The 20,722-nt window shown below is 38.2% G+C and overlaps 1 protein-coding gene and 1 non-coding gene across 2 annotated transcripts in view; one reads left to right on the top strand and one right to left on the bottom strand.

Moving 5' to 3' along the window:
• Positions 1-3,121: 3,121 nt before the first annotated feature.
• tbc1d22a (TBC1 domain family, member 22a) overlaps positions 3,122-20,722 on the bottom strand; it is a 237,953-nt gene continuing 220,352 nt past the window's right edge. Inside the window, exon 14 of the mRNA XM_007890990.2 lies at positions 3,122-5,302. Within this exon, the coding sequence (XP_007889181.1) occupies positions 5,174-5,302 (129 nt within the window). The 3' untranslated portion in view covers positions 3,122-5,173. The remainder of the gene's footprint in view (positions 5,303-20,722) is intronic.
• Positions 16,163-16,234, top strand: trnas-cga. The gene has a single exon. It is a non-coding gene; the product is annotated as a tRNA-Ser (tRNA).

Here is a 20,722-nt window from a genome sequence, read left to right as displayed (position 1 = left end):
GCATTAGAAATCTTTAAAAATTACAAATTAAAGATTAGAAATTCTTCAAAAGAAAAACTATTACATTATTGTACTTTAACCAAAAAGCTATTGTTATTCCTCTGGGTGCACTACGCACTTAATTCTGTGGGTATTTCAAAAAAGCACTTTACAGATTAACCTAAAAAAATCTGATACTCTTGCAATTCCCAACTGAAGCATTCCAGAAATCACCAAAGCAATAAACAGCAAATCAAACTACTTCCAAGCACAATGTTGTTATAACTACACACCTAAACTGTAATGAACTGTTGGCATAATGGCATAATCAACAACCAAAAGGAGCACAAAACTTGACCTCTTTGTTGTGTTTGATACTGCCGACCACTCTATGCTCCTCCACCGCCTCTTTTCACCTCCACCGTCCTATCCTTGACTGGTTCGGATCCTACCTTTCACACCATCTCCACTTTGTCTCTATAAATGACTTCTCCTCCAGCCCCCATACTGTCTCGTGCGGTGTTCCTCAGGACTCTGTCCTCGGTCCTCTCCTCTTCAACATGTACATGGTCCCTCTTGGTGACGTCATCAGCAGACATGGGGTCAGCTTTCACATGTATGTGGATGACGCCCAACTCTATCTCTCTGCCTCCACTCTTGACTCCAGGACCATTGCTGTCCTGACAGAATGTCTGTCAGACATCAAGTCCTGGATGAGAGCTAATTTTCTATAGTTGAACGTCAACAAGACTGAGGGTCTCCTAATTGGCTCCTGTCAGCGTCTCCTCACCTCAGGCGCTGACAGCGTCACCATCCATGGTTGTACACTCCACCTTGCTAAGCCAGTCCGGAATTGATGTCTTATTTGACCCTCAACTGTTCTTTCTACCCCACATCTGTGCCATGACCAGCTATGCCTTCTCCACCTCCGCAACATCGCCCAGCTCTGCCACTGCCTCACCCCTCAGGCCGCCAAAACCCTCATTTACATATTTATTACATCTGTGCTCGAATACGCCAACTCCCTGGTTATCAGCCTTGCCAACTCTTCCATCCAGAACTCTGCAACTCGTGTCTTCTCCCGCACCAGCTTCCATGACCCTATCATGGCCCACCCTAGCCCGGTTCCACTGGCTCCCCAGGGGACAGAGTTCAAAATCCTAGTCCTTGCCTTCAAAGCCCTCCACATCCTTGCTCCCTCCTACCTCTGTGACAACAGCAACAAAAATTACGTTTGTATAGTGCCTTTCACGTCGGGAAGATGTCCCAAGGCGCTGGACAGTCTGTGTTTCGGATCCGAGCTGGGGGTCGCGATTGGAGAGGATGGAAGGCGGGGTGGGGGGGGGGGGGTGGAGAAAGGAAGGTGACCGAAGGCCAGTTGAAGAAGAGGGTCTTGAGATGGGTTGAAGAAGGCAAGGGAGGGGGCGAAGCGGAGGGATAGCGGGATGGAGTTCCAGAGGGTGAGGGCAGAGCGGCTGAAGGCCCACCCACCAATGGTGGGGCAGGCGGGGCACATGAACCAGGACGGAGCCGGATGAGCGGAGGGAATGGGTAGGTTGGTATGGGGGATAGTAAGTCACAGAGGTAGGGGAGAGCAAAGCCATGGAGGGCTTTGAAAGTAAGGACCAGGATCTTGAACTGTATCCTCTGTGTGATGGGAAGCCTGTAGAGTCGGGTGAGGATGGGGGTGCGGGAGCCTGGTGCGGGAGAGGACACCTGCTAACACCATATCAACTCGACTGCTCCCTTCGCTCCACAGGCCTGCTCCACGTTCCCCTCCAGGCCCACCCCACCATCAGTGGTCACACTTTCAGATCCAACAACAATTTTGATTTATATAGTGCCTTTTATGTCAAGAGGTTGTCTCAAAAAGCTTCCTGAGATAGAACAGGTTTAGGGGTGCAAAGGCAATTTCAGGGCAGAATCAGGAAATATTTCTTTCATAATAATAATCCTTGCACTTTGATATAGCGCCTCATCACGTTGTCTCAAAGTGCTTCAGAGATTATATTGTAACAACAACAAAATAACAACAAAATTACATTTGTAAAGCGTTTTTCACATTGGGAGGGCATCCCAATATCCCTTGTAAAGTGGATTGACTGTATTTTGTGGGCGAAACCTGGCAGCCAATTCCGCACAGCAGTCTCTCACAAACAGTTGACCAAATTATTATTTCAATAAAACTCACAGATTTACTGGATTATCAATTTTTTTTTGAGGGATTACTAGTCCCAGAAAGTGATGTGCCAGTTGACTAACAACCTAATGTTTCCCAGGGGGTAATTAATGTCTGGACCAAGAAGGATGATTAGAGCCAGTGTGCTGGACTCATTTTAAAAAAAGTTTGATGATAGCGTAGGACAGCAGTAGATATAATGGATGAGATCAAATGGGCCAAAGGGTATTCATCATCCAAATCTCTCTTGTGATCTTATGTTAACAACTCATACTGCCCTCATCTACTCATACCCCACTTCTCATGCAAAGTCAATCATCCAATTTTCCAAGAGAAAAGTGTGTTAAAACCATAATATAAATTAAAAAGAAACATGGAATTGCTTTCCTATTTGCGGTAAACAAAAGGAACGGATTTATAAATCTTGGTAATTTGCCATCATCAAACTATCAACCGTGAACATTTGCAGACCAGGCTCAAATAATAATAATAATCCTTGCATTTGATATGGTCTCTTATCATGTCTTCGAGACATCTCAAAGCGTTTCACAGAATATACCATAAAGTGAATTGACTGTATATTTTGTGGGTGAAACGCAGCAGCCAATTGCGCACAGCAGTGTCCCACAAACAGTCATGGATTGAAGTGACTAATTTATTATTATTATGTTTTGAAGGAATTATTACCCCTGGAAAAGCGATCCGCCAATCGACTAACAACCGGGTTCCTACTTGCTGCTAAGTAAACAGAGGCGTGTGTGTGGAGTGAGGAAACTTGCTCAACGTTTTGCCCCGCTGGGAATCGAACCCAGGTCTCTCGCTTGAGAGGGGAGTGCTGTAACCACTATGATACAGGACTCCACCCACAAATACAATCAATATATAAAATATATATGACAAATATAATACAGCAGAGGTTCAGCTATATATTTTAGTCCATTGAATTCAGAAACCCAGCAGAGATAAGCATTTTGCATCAGTTTTAATTGCGTCTCTTAGATGCACAATTTTACAAACATAGAAAACACTCCAGAATAAAATATCATTGCACCCTCGCTAAAAAGCTAGCCCTGATTTTCCCTCCTCTGATCCCATATGCTAAGTTGGATGCAAAGTCACAGAGAGGAAATAAAAACTATTTTGCTACCCAGCTACAGAGGACCAAATTGCTATCTGAAAACTAAGTTAATATGATTTGTGTGCATCCTTAGCTGCCATTTTCTGAATTACAAAAAAAGAACTGGACATTTCTTATGCAAGGTTCTATAGACATTAAATAATTTCTCCAGTGGTCTTTGTAAAGTTGTCTTTTTTTGTAATGAAGTGAATAAATGGAAATGTTATGTCCTACTTTATGTTACTCTCCATGCACAATGCTAACAGTTAGTTAGCGGAGGAAGGTCAAGTACAATTGCATGTTATGATCAATTTTGATGCGGTTCTATTGTTTTAGAAATACAGCTGAAATCCAACGCTAGTTAATGAGGTCAATTTTTGTAGGAGTTTTTTTAAACTAAAATAATCTAAGTAGGGTCTTCTTCTGGTGGCTGGAAGCGCAGTATATCACAAACATCACTCTGACTCCAGGGACACATAATTAGAAAATAAATGTTGTTGGAGCATCTTCCTGCTGCAAAATATACTGCATTGTTCCTTCATTTCAAATTAGTTGGCTAATTTCTTGTGGTACCTTTTGTCAATTCAGTCATAATATTTTAAAGAATTTATCTTGAAAGCAAAGTAATGGATTTGAAATTTGCATCCACACTTTTTAAATGCAATTGTTATTATCCTTTATTCTAGTTAGAATACATTTCTATTTACAATAATGTAAGTAGTATATAGGTCAATGAGCTCCACACTTCACAATTTTCGGATTGGGTAGAACATATTCCACTGTGACAATCAAGTGTCTCATGTATGACAGTTACTTTAGTTCGAAGCAGATTCAGCAGCCCCCTTTCTGTAAAATGGTCTTTGGAAGTCATATAAATTGCTATAGCAGAATGTCAATTACATAATTCCTATATAAACGAGAGCCATAAACAAACATTACTGTAGATTCTTTGGTACATTAGAATGTGTTGCAGTAATAGGAGATGACAAACTGGCATACAAATATTATTGGAGGGGGAGAGGGGGGGTGGACAACCAAAGCTATTTAGTACAGATTCTATCAGCTCATTCATTGTTCAATCTTGATTCAGTTTATATATGAATGACAAGTTATTTAAGTTGTTCGTAAAACAATATTCCACTTGAAGACAAACATTTAAGGTATTTAGTTATAGCAGATTTCAACAACATATTTCATTGAATGTTAGGCACTATATCAATTTCTGGAAGTTGGAATAGAAATCAACAATGATTTTACTATCATATTGCTAGTTAATTTCTTAGTGATAACAGTACTTCTTAAATGGGAGGTCCTCTGATAAGTTCATCAATTTTTGTGGGAGTTTTGTGTGAGAGTTAACAGGATTTCTGATAAATTCACCAAATGGTTTCTTCTGCTGACCACATAAAAATTAATTTTATTGTATTTTAAGATTTCTTAATTAAGAAATACTGCAAAATTAACCCCACAGAATGATAATATTATACTACCTACACTGAGGCACAATCCTGGGTGAACACAGCGTAACAAAATAACTACTGTAATGATTAAAATAAGCAGAGAAAAAAAAATTAAAACCAATCCTTAGCAGTGTACTTGGAAAGCCACATATTGCATTACTATATTGATGCTACTTCCTCCCAAGCAAGAGATTGATTTTCACCACCGCAACCTCTCCACATACTTAGCAGTTTGCTCAAACCTCGCCTGAAATGTATCAGCTTGAACTATTGCGACAAATGAACTGAACTGAGAAACGTTAGGTAAATTGACAAAAAAAAATTCTATGTAGACAACATGTCAAGTCCAAACAAATTAAATTACTTTGCAATTTAACTGAAAAGAGTTGAGATAAATGTGGAAAGCTAGATTTTAGTCTTTTCTTCTTCCTTTTGGTTTTATCGCTTGTAGTGATTTGGTGCATCTGCAAATGCATATTTTAGCCTGTAAGCCTCTGCCAGGAGAACGCTGATCTCCTCATTACCCCAGTGCATCGTCGGTAAGTTTTGTAGAAGAATCATCAGTCCCTGTAACAAATAAAACAAAAATTATCGAACAGAACTGGCAAATAACTACTCAAACCACAAAATAAAGTTGTAACATCAATGATTTGGGGGACATTTAGGCAATTGAGATGCACAAACCAAATCTACAAATCCATTGGATATACATAATTGATTGTGGAATACGTGGCTTGGGTACGAACCAAATAGTTAATCTAGAGAATCATAAATCAACTCTGTAGAAATAGTAGATGATAAGTAAAGCTGAATTTATACAATGTTGTCAACAGAAAATAAGAAACATATTGAGGGCCAATATTGCAACTTGATGTGTAAAAAAATTGAACCTAATCTGATATGTGCCAAGAGACTACTCTGGCCACAGTCTAATATCTCAGAAGTGGTATTAGTGAATGCATACAGTGCAATGTTTTTTTCTTCTTTTTCATTCCCTACGACTAACTACATTTATAATAATCCTTGCATTTGATATAGCACCTTTCACATTGGCAAGGCATCTCAAAGCACTTCACAAGATTTAATGTGAAGTGTAGTGACTGTGTAGGCAAGCGTGACAGCCAATTTGTGCACAACAATGCTATCAAGTGAATGACAAATATTCCATGGATCAGCAGCTATAATAATTGTTTGTTGATGGCTCATCTTTGAAAATGGAAATTTTTGACTGAATTCACAGTGGCGGATGCAACCTTTTCACCATTATGCTTTTCTTTGCAGCTTGTTCTTTTGCCGATCTGGTAATTGGCGTTTCTCTATACTTTTCTCTCCCTAAAATTTGACTTTGGTTTCTTGGTTTTGCTGTAGTTCATTAAAGCCCTAGACAGATTGAAAGATTCTGAAGTGATCACAATTCTCTGACACTAAAGACCAAAACAACTTTGCAATCATAAAAGCTTCTTGGAGCAGAATGAAACTATTAAATAGTATGAAAGTATACTTTCATACTATTTAATAGTTCTATCATCGCTTTCTATGCTGATATGATACATACAGAATATATTCTAATTGAAGAGAGAGTTACTGTATTTTATCTCACCATTATATATATGGGTAGAATATATGGGTAGAATATATTGTGAGCTGTCAAGAGCTTTTCCCTTTACCTTGTTCTAATAATCACCACTAGCTGTCAGCGAATTTGCTAAAGAAGCATTAAGGATCAAGGACAGTTAAATCCAACCCAAGACTAGTGGACCATAGGATAGTCTCATCCTATTGTATTGCACAGGCGTTATATACTGGGAAACATCTCAATTAGTTTATGCTTTATACTGTTGAGATCACAGATTAAAAAACTGTACCATAAAATTCACCTGTGGAAGCTGAAACATGTAATTAACTTCAAATGTAGAATTAGACGTTGGGCTTTCCATACAACTAATACAAATAATAATCCTTGCAATTGATAAAGCATCTTGTATGTTGTCAAAAGTGCTTCACAGGATTTACTGTAAAGTGTAATGTCTGTATATTTTGTAGGCAACATGGCAGCCAATTTGTGCACAGCAATGTCCCACAAACAAAGTGACTAAGTAATTTAGCTGGGGGATTGCTAAGACTGTCACCGAGCCTTTGCAGGCTGACACTCCAATGCAGTGCTGGGGGAGTGAAGTGAACAAAAATAGGACATAAAAAGAACAGCCTACATTATTTTTTTAAAAAATCATAAGCAACTTCAAGACATAAGCCTTGAAAATTCTGATGCCTGGTTATAAATGGTTTATGTTTTGATCTCACTTTTTATGCTGTCATCAAAAGACCTCGATTAGATATAATCATTCCCAGATGTTCAATTTTCTTAATGCAATCTGTATAGTGTCATTGTGTAGTGCTTCACAAGACAAGCGCTTGGGTAGGCAGTGAAAGAGAAAACAGGTTATAAATGATTACATGAAATGTATTTAAAAATGATGTTATCTTACATTGAAACCATCTGCCCTGTGAGTAAACATCTTAATAATAGATTGTTTAGCATCAACTCTGTACCTGGAATAAGAGGCATACTTAGGGAGAACGCCAGTGCAGTAATCTAGTTGTCTAGTCGTAATACAATAATTTTAATAGAATAGCCCAACATGTGCAGACCCAGAAAACCAACAGGAATGGGTTAGAACAAATAGATTCTCATAATCATATTGTTCAAGGGAAGAAACACAGACTATTATATTAAATGATAAAATCCTTCCATTGTACAATTTGATGATAAAGTGTTCGTATGAACAAATGCAGAATTCAGTTCTCAATGGATTACATTTTAGTGCTCTTTAAACTCAGATCCTAAGTGAATTGTACCTGGTTAATAGTATTACTTGATAAAATGCAATGTTTGATAATAAGTGCTTCAGTTAATCTCCCACACAAAGTACCTGTGGGGGAGTTTTTATGCCATTACAATACTTCTCCTGCAATATTAACTGGTCCATTGAATGAAGAGAAAAAGCAATCAGAGAAGCAAAAGTAGAAAGACCTAAAAGACTAGGATTAGACATTTGGATAAACCAAGAAGGCACTTAGCATACAAAATGTGAATAAAGCTTTCATGCTAACTGAAGGAAAATGTATATTGGAATAAAATGTATATAGCCTTCATTTGAAGGTTTCATTTGGAGTGACACAGTCACTCCACATCACAGTAAATCCACAAACTGTGCCACCTTCTGAAGAATCTTGCATGGGTTCAAGGAAGGGAGAGATATGTATAAGATAAACTGTAAAAGATTTTTGATGGGTGAGAATTTATGTTACTGCTATGCATTATTCACTGTCACCAATTATAATTTTTAAAGACTTTTTGAAAGCTTTTAAATTAATAAGTGCTAACAACTCACAGAAGCACACTGTGACAGCTTCTCCTATAAACCTGAACTGCACCCACTTTCAGATGACACAACCTTCCTTTTATTATAAATCGCTTTTTCAGCTAAGCTCGAGAATTTACTCGCACTTCATCATACGACAGACCCAGGGCAGCAAATAATCAATCCAACACATCTTTGTTTTGGCATCATTTGATGGGTAAGAGAAGGACACTAAGCTCCTGCTATGTTCAGCATTCTCTCCTTGTCTGAATCTCAATTCCCAGCAGTACTCTTCAGATATGTACCAAAAGGTTTAATCTTCTGCCAACCTATATACCTACGTAGTGGGCTGGGTAGGAGCAATATATACTGATTTACAAAGCTGTTTGACAATTGTTTCGCAAAAGATGCAATTAAACAAGACATGAAACTAGTATCAACTTTGAGCATGAGAATACATCCTGTGCATGTATTGTGTTCATTTGTACTGTGACAATATAAAGTGTACAGCTGTGGTACGATATAACTATAACCTAGAAAGTCTAAATTCCACAAAAGTAAATGCCATGAAATCTGATTCTGATCACTTGCCAGTGTGTGGACAATGATGGCTTCCCTTGAATGTGACTTAGTTGGACTCAATAAAACACTCACAATTAATCAATTTGCAAGAAAATTACAAGCATATACAACAACAACTTGCACTTATATAAAGCCCTCCACGCAGGCTAGCGTCTCAGAGTGCTTATTAGTGGCGGAGCCTGACTCTGATGGGGGAGGTGGCCATAAGTACGGTCGAAGAGGAAAGTTTTCATGGGGTCTTGAAAGAGTGGAGAGAGGGGCCAACGGGGAGGGATTGAGGGAGTGTTGCAGAGTTCCAGATATACGATCTAACGTCCACCACTGCATGTTTTTGAAGGTTTTGATTACAATGTCCACCAAAGAAGCTTCAAAACCTTGCATTCCAAGAAATCTGAATTATGTTTTTACCATAAAAGTGACTTATTTGAATGACATTAGCACACATCAAAACATATAGTTAGAGCATGGTAGGTACCACTCTGCTATTGTGTAGGTGTTTATTCACATATAAATGATACAAAAGGCACTCAGGGTGCAGACAATTGTGAGTATTTCTTGGTGCATCAACTATATTGAGAAGCAGATTTAAAACACGATAAACATTAATGGAGGATAGAGGAAAACCAGCTGAGTTTGACAGACATTTTTCATTTTCCGAGTCCCACATGCAGATTTATGGTTTCCTCTCTGCAGTTACTCCCTGATGTACTCAGAAGCTAGGTCACTAAAGTATCTTCTGGTAGAGGATGCAAAGTTAATGATGTTAATGGAACTATTTTCCACAAAGTATATTTATGAAATAAATTTTGGTAGCACATAGAGGGCCAGAGTGCTTTCATACCTAGCATACTCCTTCCTACACTGCACTCCTGTCAAATTATGAGCATACACAATTTATGCTAAAAGTGCATACGTTATCAGTACATTATCTATTTGTAGCTCATCTCTGAATTTTATACTTTAGGCCCCTTTGTACTTTTTCAAATGGTAGCAACTCATTACTTGGGAGAGCTGAGAAGTATCTTATGAAAACACACCTTGTATGGGTACCATTAAAGTGGATCAGATATCATCGGAGTCCTGTAGCTCAGTGGTTAGAGCACTCGCCATGCAAGCAAGACACCTGAGTTCAATTCCAGGCAGGGCGAAACCTTGGGCAAGTTTCCTTACTCCACACGCCTAATAATAATCCCTCCAAAAAAACAAAACAATAATAAATTGGTCATTTTCAATCCACAACTGTCTGTGGGACACTGCTGTGCGCAATTGGCCGCCGACAATTTGCTTTACAGCATATTCTGTGAAGCGCTTTGAGACGTCTAGAAGACATGAAAAGTGCTATATCAAATGCGAGGATTATTATTATTGTTATCAAAAATATCTTGAATTAAAAATAACAACAATCCAGGATGATGTCTCTAAGTGCTTCACAGGTTATGCTGTAAAGTGTAATGGTTGTGTATTTATAGTCGAGAAATTATAAATGTGTCACATAAAGAAAATAGCAAATAATCAACCACGGATATGATGAAGTGAGAGCACACAGAGAGAGACTGAATCATTACTGAGTCATTTCTCATCTAATTTTCCAGAAAGAACTGCAAAATCTTTATATGCAGCAGCAAATGCAGGATTATTTAATTTGGCTAGTAACTGAAATTGACGATACCATGTAAAAGTAGTTACTAAACAGGCTATCAATAGCAGTCACAAAAGTCACTATTCCGATGAAATCACCTAATATTTAAACACTTTCATCTAAACTGAAAACTATCAATTAGTAACCATGCGTTTGACTTCTAAAACCATATCATATCGTCTGGAGCCCAGATTTGTGTTACTAATTCAAGATTCATGTTTATATTCAGAATGCACTAATTGCAACAAGGTGATATTTTGCAAGTTTGTTTAAAAATGAAAAATGCTAAAGAGATTGAGCAATGTGTAAACAAGAGTTATTAATGAATAATTCACATTAGTTAAACAAGTCTAAGATTGACATTGTAAGCTATTCAAGAAAAATGAATGTAATTTATTTAGAGCTGAATGTTAATAGATATCAAAGAGCAATTAAAAAAACAAATGTGCTTTGCTTATTACCAATGTGCAGCAACAGCAAAACAACATCCTGCTGATTAGCATTAGTTAAGATCTAATGTTCCATTGTTATAGGTTCATTAAGCACATAGGGATAGGCAAGATAACAAATGGAAAAGTACACTGCCAATTTTACGGATTTATACTCCAGACACTGTCATTGTTTCAAAGCAGTTTTACTTCATAAAACATACAGATGATACAATGTCTAGAGTGATTTGTTGATACTTGACTGGCCAAATTACTGGGCTTTAACAAGAAATGAGGCAACAAATACTGTATGCAACCAATCCACAGATAGCAAATCACTGAGATATCTGAAGAGATCCGTTTAGATGACAGGACTTCCTGTTGGAACTCAAACCAATTTGACGGGTTTGTCAAATAGATCATAGGACAATGGACTTCTTTTAAAATCATTTGCAATGGGTTACTGTTTCAAGTATAGTACTTGTACAATCATTTATTCAGCCTCATTTGTGTGTTCCTGTTCGGCTCGTGGCTGTGTAGCTGTCAATTAGCCCACATTTGAGTTTATTCCATGAACAAAATCCTTCCCCATGCCAACCATCACTTTAATTTTATAAATAGAACAACATCACTTCAGTCAGTGAATATTCTATAGGGCAAGGGAGCTTTGTAGTTACAAAGAGACAGACAGTTTTTTGACTGAATATGCCAAATACATTAATTTAAATTTCCTACAGTGCAGAACCTGCTGAGTTTTTTTTAACCTTTCACAAAAATGACTACTTTCCATTCAAAAGGTCCAAATATCTAAGTTGTTATCTTAAATCTAAAAATATTCATAAAATCAGATGAATTTTACAGTCTTATCTTCCTGGTTATTTGTGCCAATATCTAGCTGGAGGTGTCTTTTTTTTAAAAAAAGCTATATTTTTTATTCTTCTATTTACAGGCATTGCTGTGCACAATTGGCTGCCGCGTTTGGTCCACAAAATATACAGTCCAATCACTTTTATAGTATATCCTGTGAAGTGCTTTGAGACATCTCAAAGACGTGATAAGGTGCTATATCAAATGCAACCATTATTATTATTTATTCTTGGACGGTGAACTTTGTGAATAGGGATTTCATAGAATTATAGTGGGCCGAATGGCCTCCTTCTGTACTGTATCTATGATTCTATGAAATCCTTATTCATACAGTACAGGAGGAGGCTATTTGGCCCATCGTGTCTGTGCCGGCTCTTTGAAAAGAGCTATCCAATTCAATCCCACTCCCCCACTCTCTCCTCCCATAGCCCTGAAAACTTGTCCTCCCCAAATGTCCTGCCACCTTCAAAGATTTACTTATATGAACCCCAACGTCTCTCTGTTCCTTCACCCCCTTTAAGATTGTACCATCGGCTTATATTGCCTCTCCTCATTCTTCCTCCTAAAATGCATCACTTCGCAATTCTCCACATTTAACTTCATCTGCCACCTGTCGGCCCATTGTACCAGTCTGTCTCTGTCCATTTGCAGTGCTGCTATCCTCCTCACTGTTTACTACTTTTCCTCACTTAGTATCATCTGCAAACTTGGAAATTGTACTCCCTATACCCAAGTCCAGGTCATTTACATAGATCAAAAACAGCAGTGGTCCCAATACTGACCCCTGGGGGACACCACTGCACACCTCCATCCAGTCAGAAAAACAACATTCACCACCGCCCTCTGCTTTCTGTCTCCCAGACAGTTCTGTATCCATGCTGCCACTGTCCCTTTAGTACCGTGGGCTTCTATTTTGCTTACAAGTCTCTTATGTGGCACTTTATCAAATGCCTTTTGAAAATCCATATAAATTACATCAACTGCACTACATTCATTCACTCTCTCCGTTCCTTCATCAAAAACTCTATCAGGTTTGTTAGACATGATTTGCCTTCAACAAATCCGTGTTGACTGTCCTTTACTAACCCAGATTTTTCTAAGTGAAAATTTATTTTGTCCCAGATTATAGTCTCTAGAAGTTTCCCCATTACTGACGTTAGGCTGACTGGCCTGTAGTTCCTGGGTTTATCCTTCTGCCCCCTTTAGTACAGGGGAGCAACATTTGCAATCCTGACTAACCTTTTATTCTTTATATGCATATAAAGTACCTTAGGGTTCCCTTTTATGTTACCCGCTAATCTTTTCTCAAACAATCTCTTTGCCCCTCTTATTTCCTTTTTCAGTTCTTCTTTGTACTCTCTATATTCTGTTTGATTATCTACTGTATTTTGTACCTGACATTTATCATAAGCCTCCTTTTACTGTTTTATTTTAATCCCAATTTCCTTATTCATCCAGGGAGGTTTGGATGTCCTACCTTTCCCTTTTATGGGAAAGCATTTATTCTGCAACTGAACTTTCTCCCCCTTGAAGGCTTCTCATTACTCGTTAGATGTTTTACCTGCCAATCTTTCTTTCCAGTCGACCTTGGCTGGGTCCCTTTTTAACTCACTAAAATTAGCCCTCTTCCAGTTGAGTATCTTCACTTTGATTGTTCTTTGTCCCTTTCCATAAGTACTTTAAACTTAATAATGTTGTGATCACTGTTGTGATAACTGAATAGGATAACTGAAGACCCCCATTATCACTACGTTATTGTTTTTTCCCATGTTTTTGAAATCTGCTTGTAGATTTGCTCGTCTATCTCGTTCCCACTATTTTGTGTTCTGTAGTGTTCACCTAACAAAGTAACAGCGCCTTTTCTGCTCCTTAAGTCTAACCAAATAAATTCTGTTTTTGGACTCTCCAGCACATCGTCCCTTTCCAGGGTCACAACCGTGTCTTTAATCAATATTGCCACACCACCTCTTTTTTTTCCTTCCCTATCCCTCTTGATTACCTTGTAGCCAGGAATATTCAGCTCCCAATCCTGCCCTTGCTTGAGCCAGGTCTCTGTTACTGCCACTACATCATAACCACATGTGGCAACTTGAGCCTACAGCTCACCAATCTTATTTGTCACACTCCATGCATTTACGGACATGCACTCCCAAGATCGACTGAGTCTGTTCTGCATTTGTCCCCCGTCTAATCCCTCCTTTTTCTGGATTACTCCTTATTGCATTGCTGTTCGTCTCTCCCAGCCCTCTAGGTAACTTGTTTGTCCTCTCTAATGCTACATCCTGATTCCCTTTCCTCCTCAAAATTAGGTTAAACCCTTCCCCAAGCACAAGTTAACCTCCCTGCAAGGACATTGGTCCCAGCCCTGTTCAGGAGTAACCTATCCACCTTGTACATGTCCTACTGCCCCAGAACTGGTCCGAATGTTCCAGGAACCTGAAGCCCTCCTTTCTGCACCATTTCGCCAGCCATGCATTCATGTGTTTGATCCTGCTGTTTTGATACTCACTTGCCCGAGACACTGGGAGTAATCCAGAGATCACCACCTTTAAGAATCTACTCTTTAGCTTTTTCCCTAGCTTTTGACACTCTCCCTATAGGATCTCAGCCTTTGTTTTCCCTATGTCATGGATCCTAACATAGACCACAACTTCTACATGTTCCCCTTCCCCCGTAGAACATTTTGTATCCTTTCCGTGATGTCTACCGTGTATACCGTGGCACCAGGGAGGCAACATACCATGCAAGAGTCACTTCTTTGTTTTCAGAAACGTCTGACTACAACTTTCACCATTGTGTCCCAATGACAATTGCATTGACACTCTTCCCTGTGTCCCCCGTGCATCCATTGGCTTTTGACTCCCCTCTCTAGAGGTGTCATCACCCTTACCGGTATTCAGTACAGAGAACCAGTTGTGAGTGCGACACTCTCTGGGGATTTCTGCACTACCCATCCTCTCTTCCTACCATGCTGGGTGGTCACCCACTCAATCTCCTCCTGAACCCTCTGTGGTTGTGGAGTAACCACCTCCTGAAACATTCGATCCATGAACTCTTCAGCCTCCCATATGCTATGTAGTAACACCAGCCTCTCCTCGAGCTCAGAAACTCTGAGCTCAAGCTCGAGCAGCTGGAGGCACTTCCTACACATGTATCTGTCCATAGCATACAAAGCACCCTGGACTTCCCACACGGCACACATTGTGCATGCAACCGGTTTCATCTGCTCTGCCATATTCCCAGACATGTTTTATATTATTTTAATATAACTATTATATATTTTATAATTATGCACCTCTTTCTTCCTCTGCACCGAATTCCCACTCTCAACAAATTCCTTAACAGAATTCTCACTCTGTTCCACCTCACTCAGTTCCCTCCTCATTCTGCTGGGCTCTCTGCTCAATTTATTTTCAAAGATAAAAACTTATATAGCGTATTTCACATAGGAAACTTAACAAAGGTATTCACGGAGACAGAGTGGGTTTAAGCAGGGTGGAAGTAGGAGGGAGGTTGAAGACGCAGTTTAAGAAAACTTTTTTTTGGATGGGTTTTGAAATCAGAGAATGCAGGGTATGAGGCAGAGAGATTTAGAGAAAGAGTTCCAGAAACCTTTATTGAAACCATCATTGAACTCTATTTTTGCTCTAGACATATATTGTATTGGAAACAATGCTGCTTTCAGATTGACTAGGCAATCCTACTTTTTCTAAACATGCAATGGGAATAATCCCCTTAATAGGCATTACTTTAAAATTATGGATTATCTAAATCTTGAACAGATTAACTTTATGTGAAAAGTAAATGTAAATAGGTTTAGAGGATTTATCCAAACATGTAATGAAGCTATTTGTTGGCATACATTCATCTGTAGATAAGAAGAATCATCAAAATAAATCAGCAGTGAAAACAATTCAAGTGATTCATTGAAAGTAAATGAGGATAACATATTCACTTAGTAATGCATCTCAATCCAATTTGTTGAACCAAGAGGATATGACCAACACAGGGAATTATCTTTGTAAGGAAATACATAATTCATCATAATGGCTTTGAGCTGCAGATTACTACTGCTTGACCTTGTGTTTGTTGGTGCTTTACTTTCACTGGGAGACAATTTACACCAGAAGAAAATAAATGAATAATACTTCTATTTAATTGTGTAATACAATAATAGCAGTTGAAATTGAAGTGAAATTAGAACTTTGTTACTTCCAAAAAGTCAGAAGTGTAATTAACATGTAAATAGAAAATTAGTGTGTATCAAATACTGAAAGTGTCTTTTGACATAAGAAAGAAGCTTTGTATCAGCAGTGAAAACAAGTTCATGTGAACAGTTCCTAGTTATGGATCACAATGACAGGACTTTGGCTTACAAATGTTGAGAAGATTTATGTGTGCCAAAAGGTGATCAAACTTTCTCGAGAGTTTGTGTAACATAGATTTACTGGGATATCAGGGAAGAGAGGATAAAACTATAATTAGTTTCACAGAAGATCACAAGAGAGCTAAGGATGAAAGCCCTTTCGACCATTTTATCACATTGTGGAGCCCTGTAGCTCAGTGGTTATAGCACTCGCCTCGAAAGCGAAAGACCTGGGTTCGATTCCCCGCAGGGCGAAACCTTGGGCAAGTTTCCTTACACCACATGACTGATAATAAATCTTCAAGAAAAGAAAACAATAATAAAATTGGTCACTTCAATCCAGGACTGTTTGTGGGACACTGCTGTGTGCAATTGGCTGCCGTGTTTCGCCCATAAATATACAGTCAATTCACTTTACAATATATTCTGTGAAGCGCTTTGAAACATCTAAAAGACTTGAAAAGCGCTATATCAAATGCAAGGATTATTATTATCTTTTCAACCAGCCCTACCAACTCCTCAATACAGCATTACTGGTTTTAAAAAGTTCGAGAAGTATTGCAGAGCATGTTAAGACGGGATCTAATATTCTGGTTGCCGTTTTATTCGTGATAGGTTTCCCAACAAATGTCTGACTGATTTTTTTTGCTGCTGGTTCAGATGTATGAGAATTGTATTTTGCCATTATGCCCTAAAACAGATCATTTGCTCCATTATTTGAATAAACTCCATGTATACAGTAAAGAATCTGACACTTACTTGTTTTGGAATGCGAGCAATACTTAGAATTCAAAGTTATTAAAGGATTTGAGAGAAAAAATAGTAAAAGGTTATTTTTACTGGCTGGTAAATCGGTAAATGAGAGTATAAAATGAAGATTACATCAAGAAGCATAACAAAGGAAAGGGTACACAATAAAGTTGAGGGCATAAAGTGCTTCAAATCATTAACCCATGTAAAAGGCATTCTGTAAATTTAAGTGGTTGTTGTCTTAGGTTGTGGACCACTTTGTTGCAATACAAGTATCAATCCATCTGGCTGAGTTGGTAGTAATCTCGCTTCTGGGTCAGATGATTGTAGGTTTCAACGCCATATTGGGACTTGGGGCTCATTGTCCAGGCTGACACTCCAAAGCAGTTCAGGGGGAGTGTTGCATTGTCAGAGGTCATCTTTGAGTGATGCTAAATTGAGGACCCCTCTGCTTGTTCAGGTGGACATTAAAGATCTCATGACATTATGTGAAAAAAGGGCATTTCTCCCAGTGTCAGTCAACAAAGCTCCAGATAAAATGGATTTTTCACTTCATGGTTATAAGTGGGATATTGCTGTGAGCAAACCAGCTGCTACATTTGCCTAAAAATACATAATCACTAATCCACAGAAACTTTGTGAAGTGCTTTGAGATAAAAATAAATGAGATTAGCTATAGAGAAGTTCAAGCTCAGTACTGTAGTAATAATAATAATAAACCCTGCATTCGATATAGTGCCTTATCGCGTCTTTGAGATGTCTCAAAGCGCTTCACAGAATATACTGTAAAGTTAATTCACTGTATATTTGTGCGAAACGCAGCAACAAATTGTGCACAGCAGTGTCCCACCAACAGTCAGGAATTGAGTGATCAATTTTATTAATTTTTTTTGAAAGAATTATTAACCCCAGAAAAGTGATCTGCCAATTGACTAACAACCGGGGTTCCCATTTACTGCAAGGTAAACAGAGGCATGTAGAGTAAAGAAACTTGTCCAACATTTCGCCCTGTCCGGGAATCGAATCCAGGCCTCTTGTTTTCGAGGTGAGGGTTCTAACCACTGAGCTACAGGATTGTATAAGCACAATGGGCTAAATGGACTCTTTTAGTGTGTTTTTATGTAAAGCTGTGACAATATAACTGGAATTTATTGGTTTAACAAAACATGATCACATCACCTTAAATTCTAGGTGTTGTAAAATATGAATCATCCACCTAAATAACGTGCAAAAATTGTAACAAAAGGACAGATGAGCTAATTACTAAAAGGTTGAAGAAATCTGAGCAAGAAGTCAAATAAGGCAAGCTGAGACCACATAACCCTGCAATCAATAACAACATTTATTTGAGAAGAATGGTACTAATTTAAATTTGAATTAACTGATGTATACAACTATCTTGCTCTTAGATTCCTCTAAATTCCAAACCATCTGGATGGTGGCGAGTAATCTAACTGGTATTTAACAGGGCTAAAGACTCTGCATTACATTGATTTCCAATTAGCTAAATAACAACAAGCACTCCGGGATGTTAAAGGGTGCTATATGAATGCAAGTTGTTAATACAAGTAAATAAAATACAACATATATGCATTTACCTAGAAAAGGACTTGATGCTTCAGAGAAAGCTTTCAAATCTGACGAGATGTTACTTAAGCACTGAATAAACTAAAAACTCTAAGGGTTGCATGCATTCCAGAACAAGCTAATGTCAGATTGATCTATGTACATGGGGGTTTATGCAAATCATAGAGCAAATGATCTGTTTTAGGACACAATGCCAAAATTCAATCCTTGTAATTCTGAAGCAGCAGCAAAAAAACATCAGCCAGAATATTAATTAACTGTTACGCTTGATGGACTAAGGATTTCAACTACTTAATTGGCTCGCCAAGGATAGTACACCTTTTAAACCATCAACATGCTTCATTCCCCCTTCTTTGAAGTTTGTCAACCTTTCCGGTGAAATTGGTTATGAGAAGCTTTATCTTCTTATTTCTCCAAGTTTTAACCTTTACATTACCCTTGTACGACTTTTTAGAAATGGATCAAAGAATACTGAATATCGCACAATATAGAAGATGAAATAGCATATACACTAAAGGTCACTCAATAGACTGAGTTCAGTTGTTAGATTGTATGGCAGACACTCATTTTATACTCCTAAATGGACCAGAAGTCAATTTTTCCCACTATCTTATCAAATCCAATAATTCAATAGCAGTCTGCTGCTGTCCCATCCTCACTAGATTGTTTTCATCAATGCATGTTGAACAATTTTAAATGTCACTAGTTTCTCTACTGCTCTAATAATTTGAACTGCAGATAGAACAAGTTGACTTTTTACTCATCTTCCTCAAAATTATCCATAATCGTCACCGCCTCGGGGTCAAACAGACCCCATCTCCTATCTTCACTGCATCGCTGACTCTAGCTGGTTCTGACTTATCTCTTGACATTCCTGTTATTAGTTTGAAAATGTTGTCGACTGCTGAAGGAAACTGTCACTGAAGTTTGTGAGACACTGATAGCTGGAAACCCCTTCTCTGTCAGCGTCTAAATTGGTCAACAACCAAAGATGACAGTTCTCAACAAGGTGAAAAATGAAAGATGACGTTTTGACAGAACAATCTTCAACTAATTTTCTGATGGCTTCTGATAAATTGGAGCTTATATTGTCTTTGTAATTAATTTTATATTTGGAAAGAAGTGGAATTCCAGTGAGAAATAAAATTAATGTTCCTGGAAACTGAGGGCTTCTGACAGATGGCTGGATCTAACGGACTTTTCATCAAACGGGTTTAGCCACATGATTTACATGTTGCCAATGTTGTTTCCATTACAGTTAAACTGTAAAACTAAAATTCTCTACCAATCATGGTCTACATTTCCAATTCGATTCAAACATTCAAATAGTCATCTTTTTAGGAAGAGGTGTCTAAGCAATTTTATCACTGATCTTTCATCTGCTGAGTGCCAGTTAGTCAATCATGTTGTGAAGAATATGCTTAGGATTTGATTTCATAATTACTTCGCCACAGTCAGCGAAGGATCTGCACCCATAGAAATACTCTATCAGCAATTTTACTCATAACGTGGCCTGAGTGGTACCCACAAATAAATTGGCATGTCAACCAGAACGAATTACTCACCAAGTCAGCTTTCTTCAAATTAAGCTCCAAAACTACTGGAGGTATGATCCGTAAATACCCAAAGCCCAGTAGGGACACGTTCAAATGTTTGTCCCTTTCATCATGTGACCTTTCCAAAAACCATCTGTCATCAGCATCATCAACACATTCTGACTTTCTCTTCATCACAAGTGACCCCTCTTTGCAAATCAAGATGCAATTCTGCTCTGTTGATTGTAATTATTCTGCAAGTTAATGAAATTATTCTGTGTACAGTTCCTTTTATTTTGCTGGAAAATAATTGTTACGAAATGTCACCCCTTTGCAAACAATACAAACATGTTTCAATACTCTTAAATAAACATACATTGTTAGTGATTAAATACCAGGAATCCCTCTCTTTAGCCAAGTTTAAATCCAGATCAAGGAAGGGTAGTACATGGTAGCAAAAAATTTCAAGTTTACACTTTTGTAATAAATAGATTTCCCATCAAAGTGGTTGGTAGTAGATCTGATCCTAGAATATGGTTTGAATTGACCTTATATCCTTTTTGAAAAAAACTCCAAAATGAAACAGTGTGCATTTACATTTTTTTAAATGACAGAAATGACTTCTTTGCTTGTTATTTTAAGAAAAGTCAAAATATTGGAACTCTCAAAGCCAAGATAGTGCTAAATACAAAAATCACACCTACCACCAGTAACTTGAAACTAATTTTGTTTAACACAAAGGCTTAAATATCTTGAATTGAATGACCAGAAGTACTGTCAGGGTTATATATAAGATGGTATAACAAGCACAGCAATTGCAATGATGACAGACATCTCACCAAATTGGCCCTGGCGGTTTCTGAAAACACAA

The sequence above is a fragment of the Callorhinchus milii genome, unplaced genomic scaffold (assembly GCF_018977255.1).
Source record: "Callorhinchus milii isolate IMCB2004 unplaced genomic scaffold, IMCB_Cmil_1.0 Scaffold5, whole genome shotgun sequence".
Classification (NCBI taxonomy): domain Eukaryota; kingdom Metazoa; phylum Chordata; class Chondrichthyes; order Chimaeriformes; family Callorhinchidae; genus Callorhinchus; species Callorhinchus milii.
The sequence above is the reverse complement of the archived record's forward strand: the minus strand, read 5'-3'. Positions and strand labels throughout refer to the sequence as shown.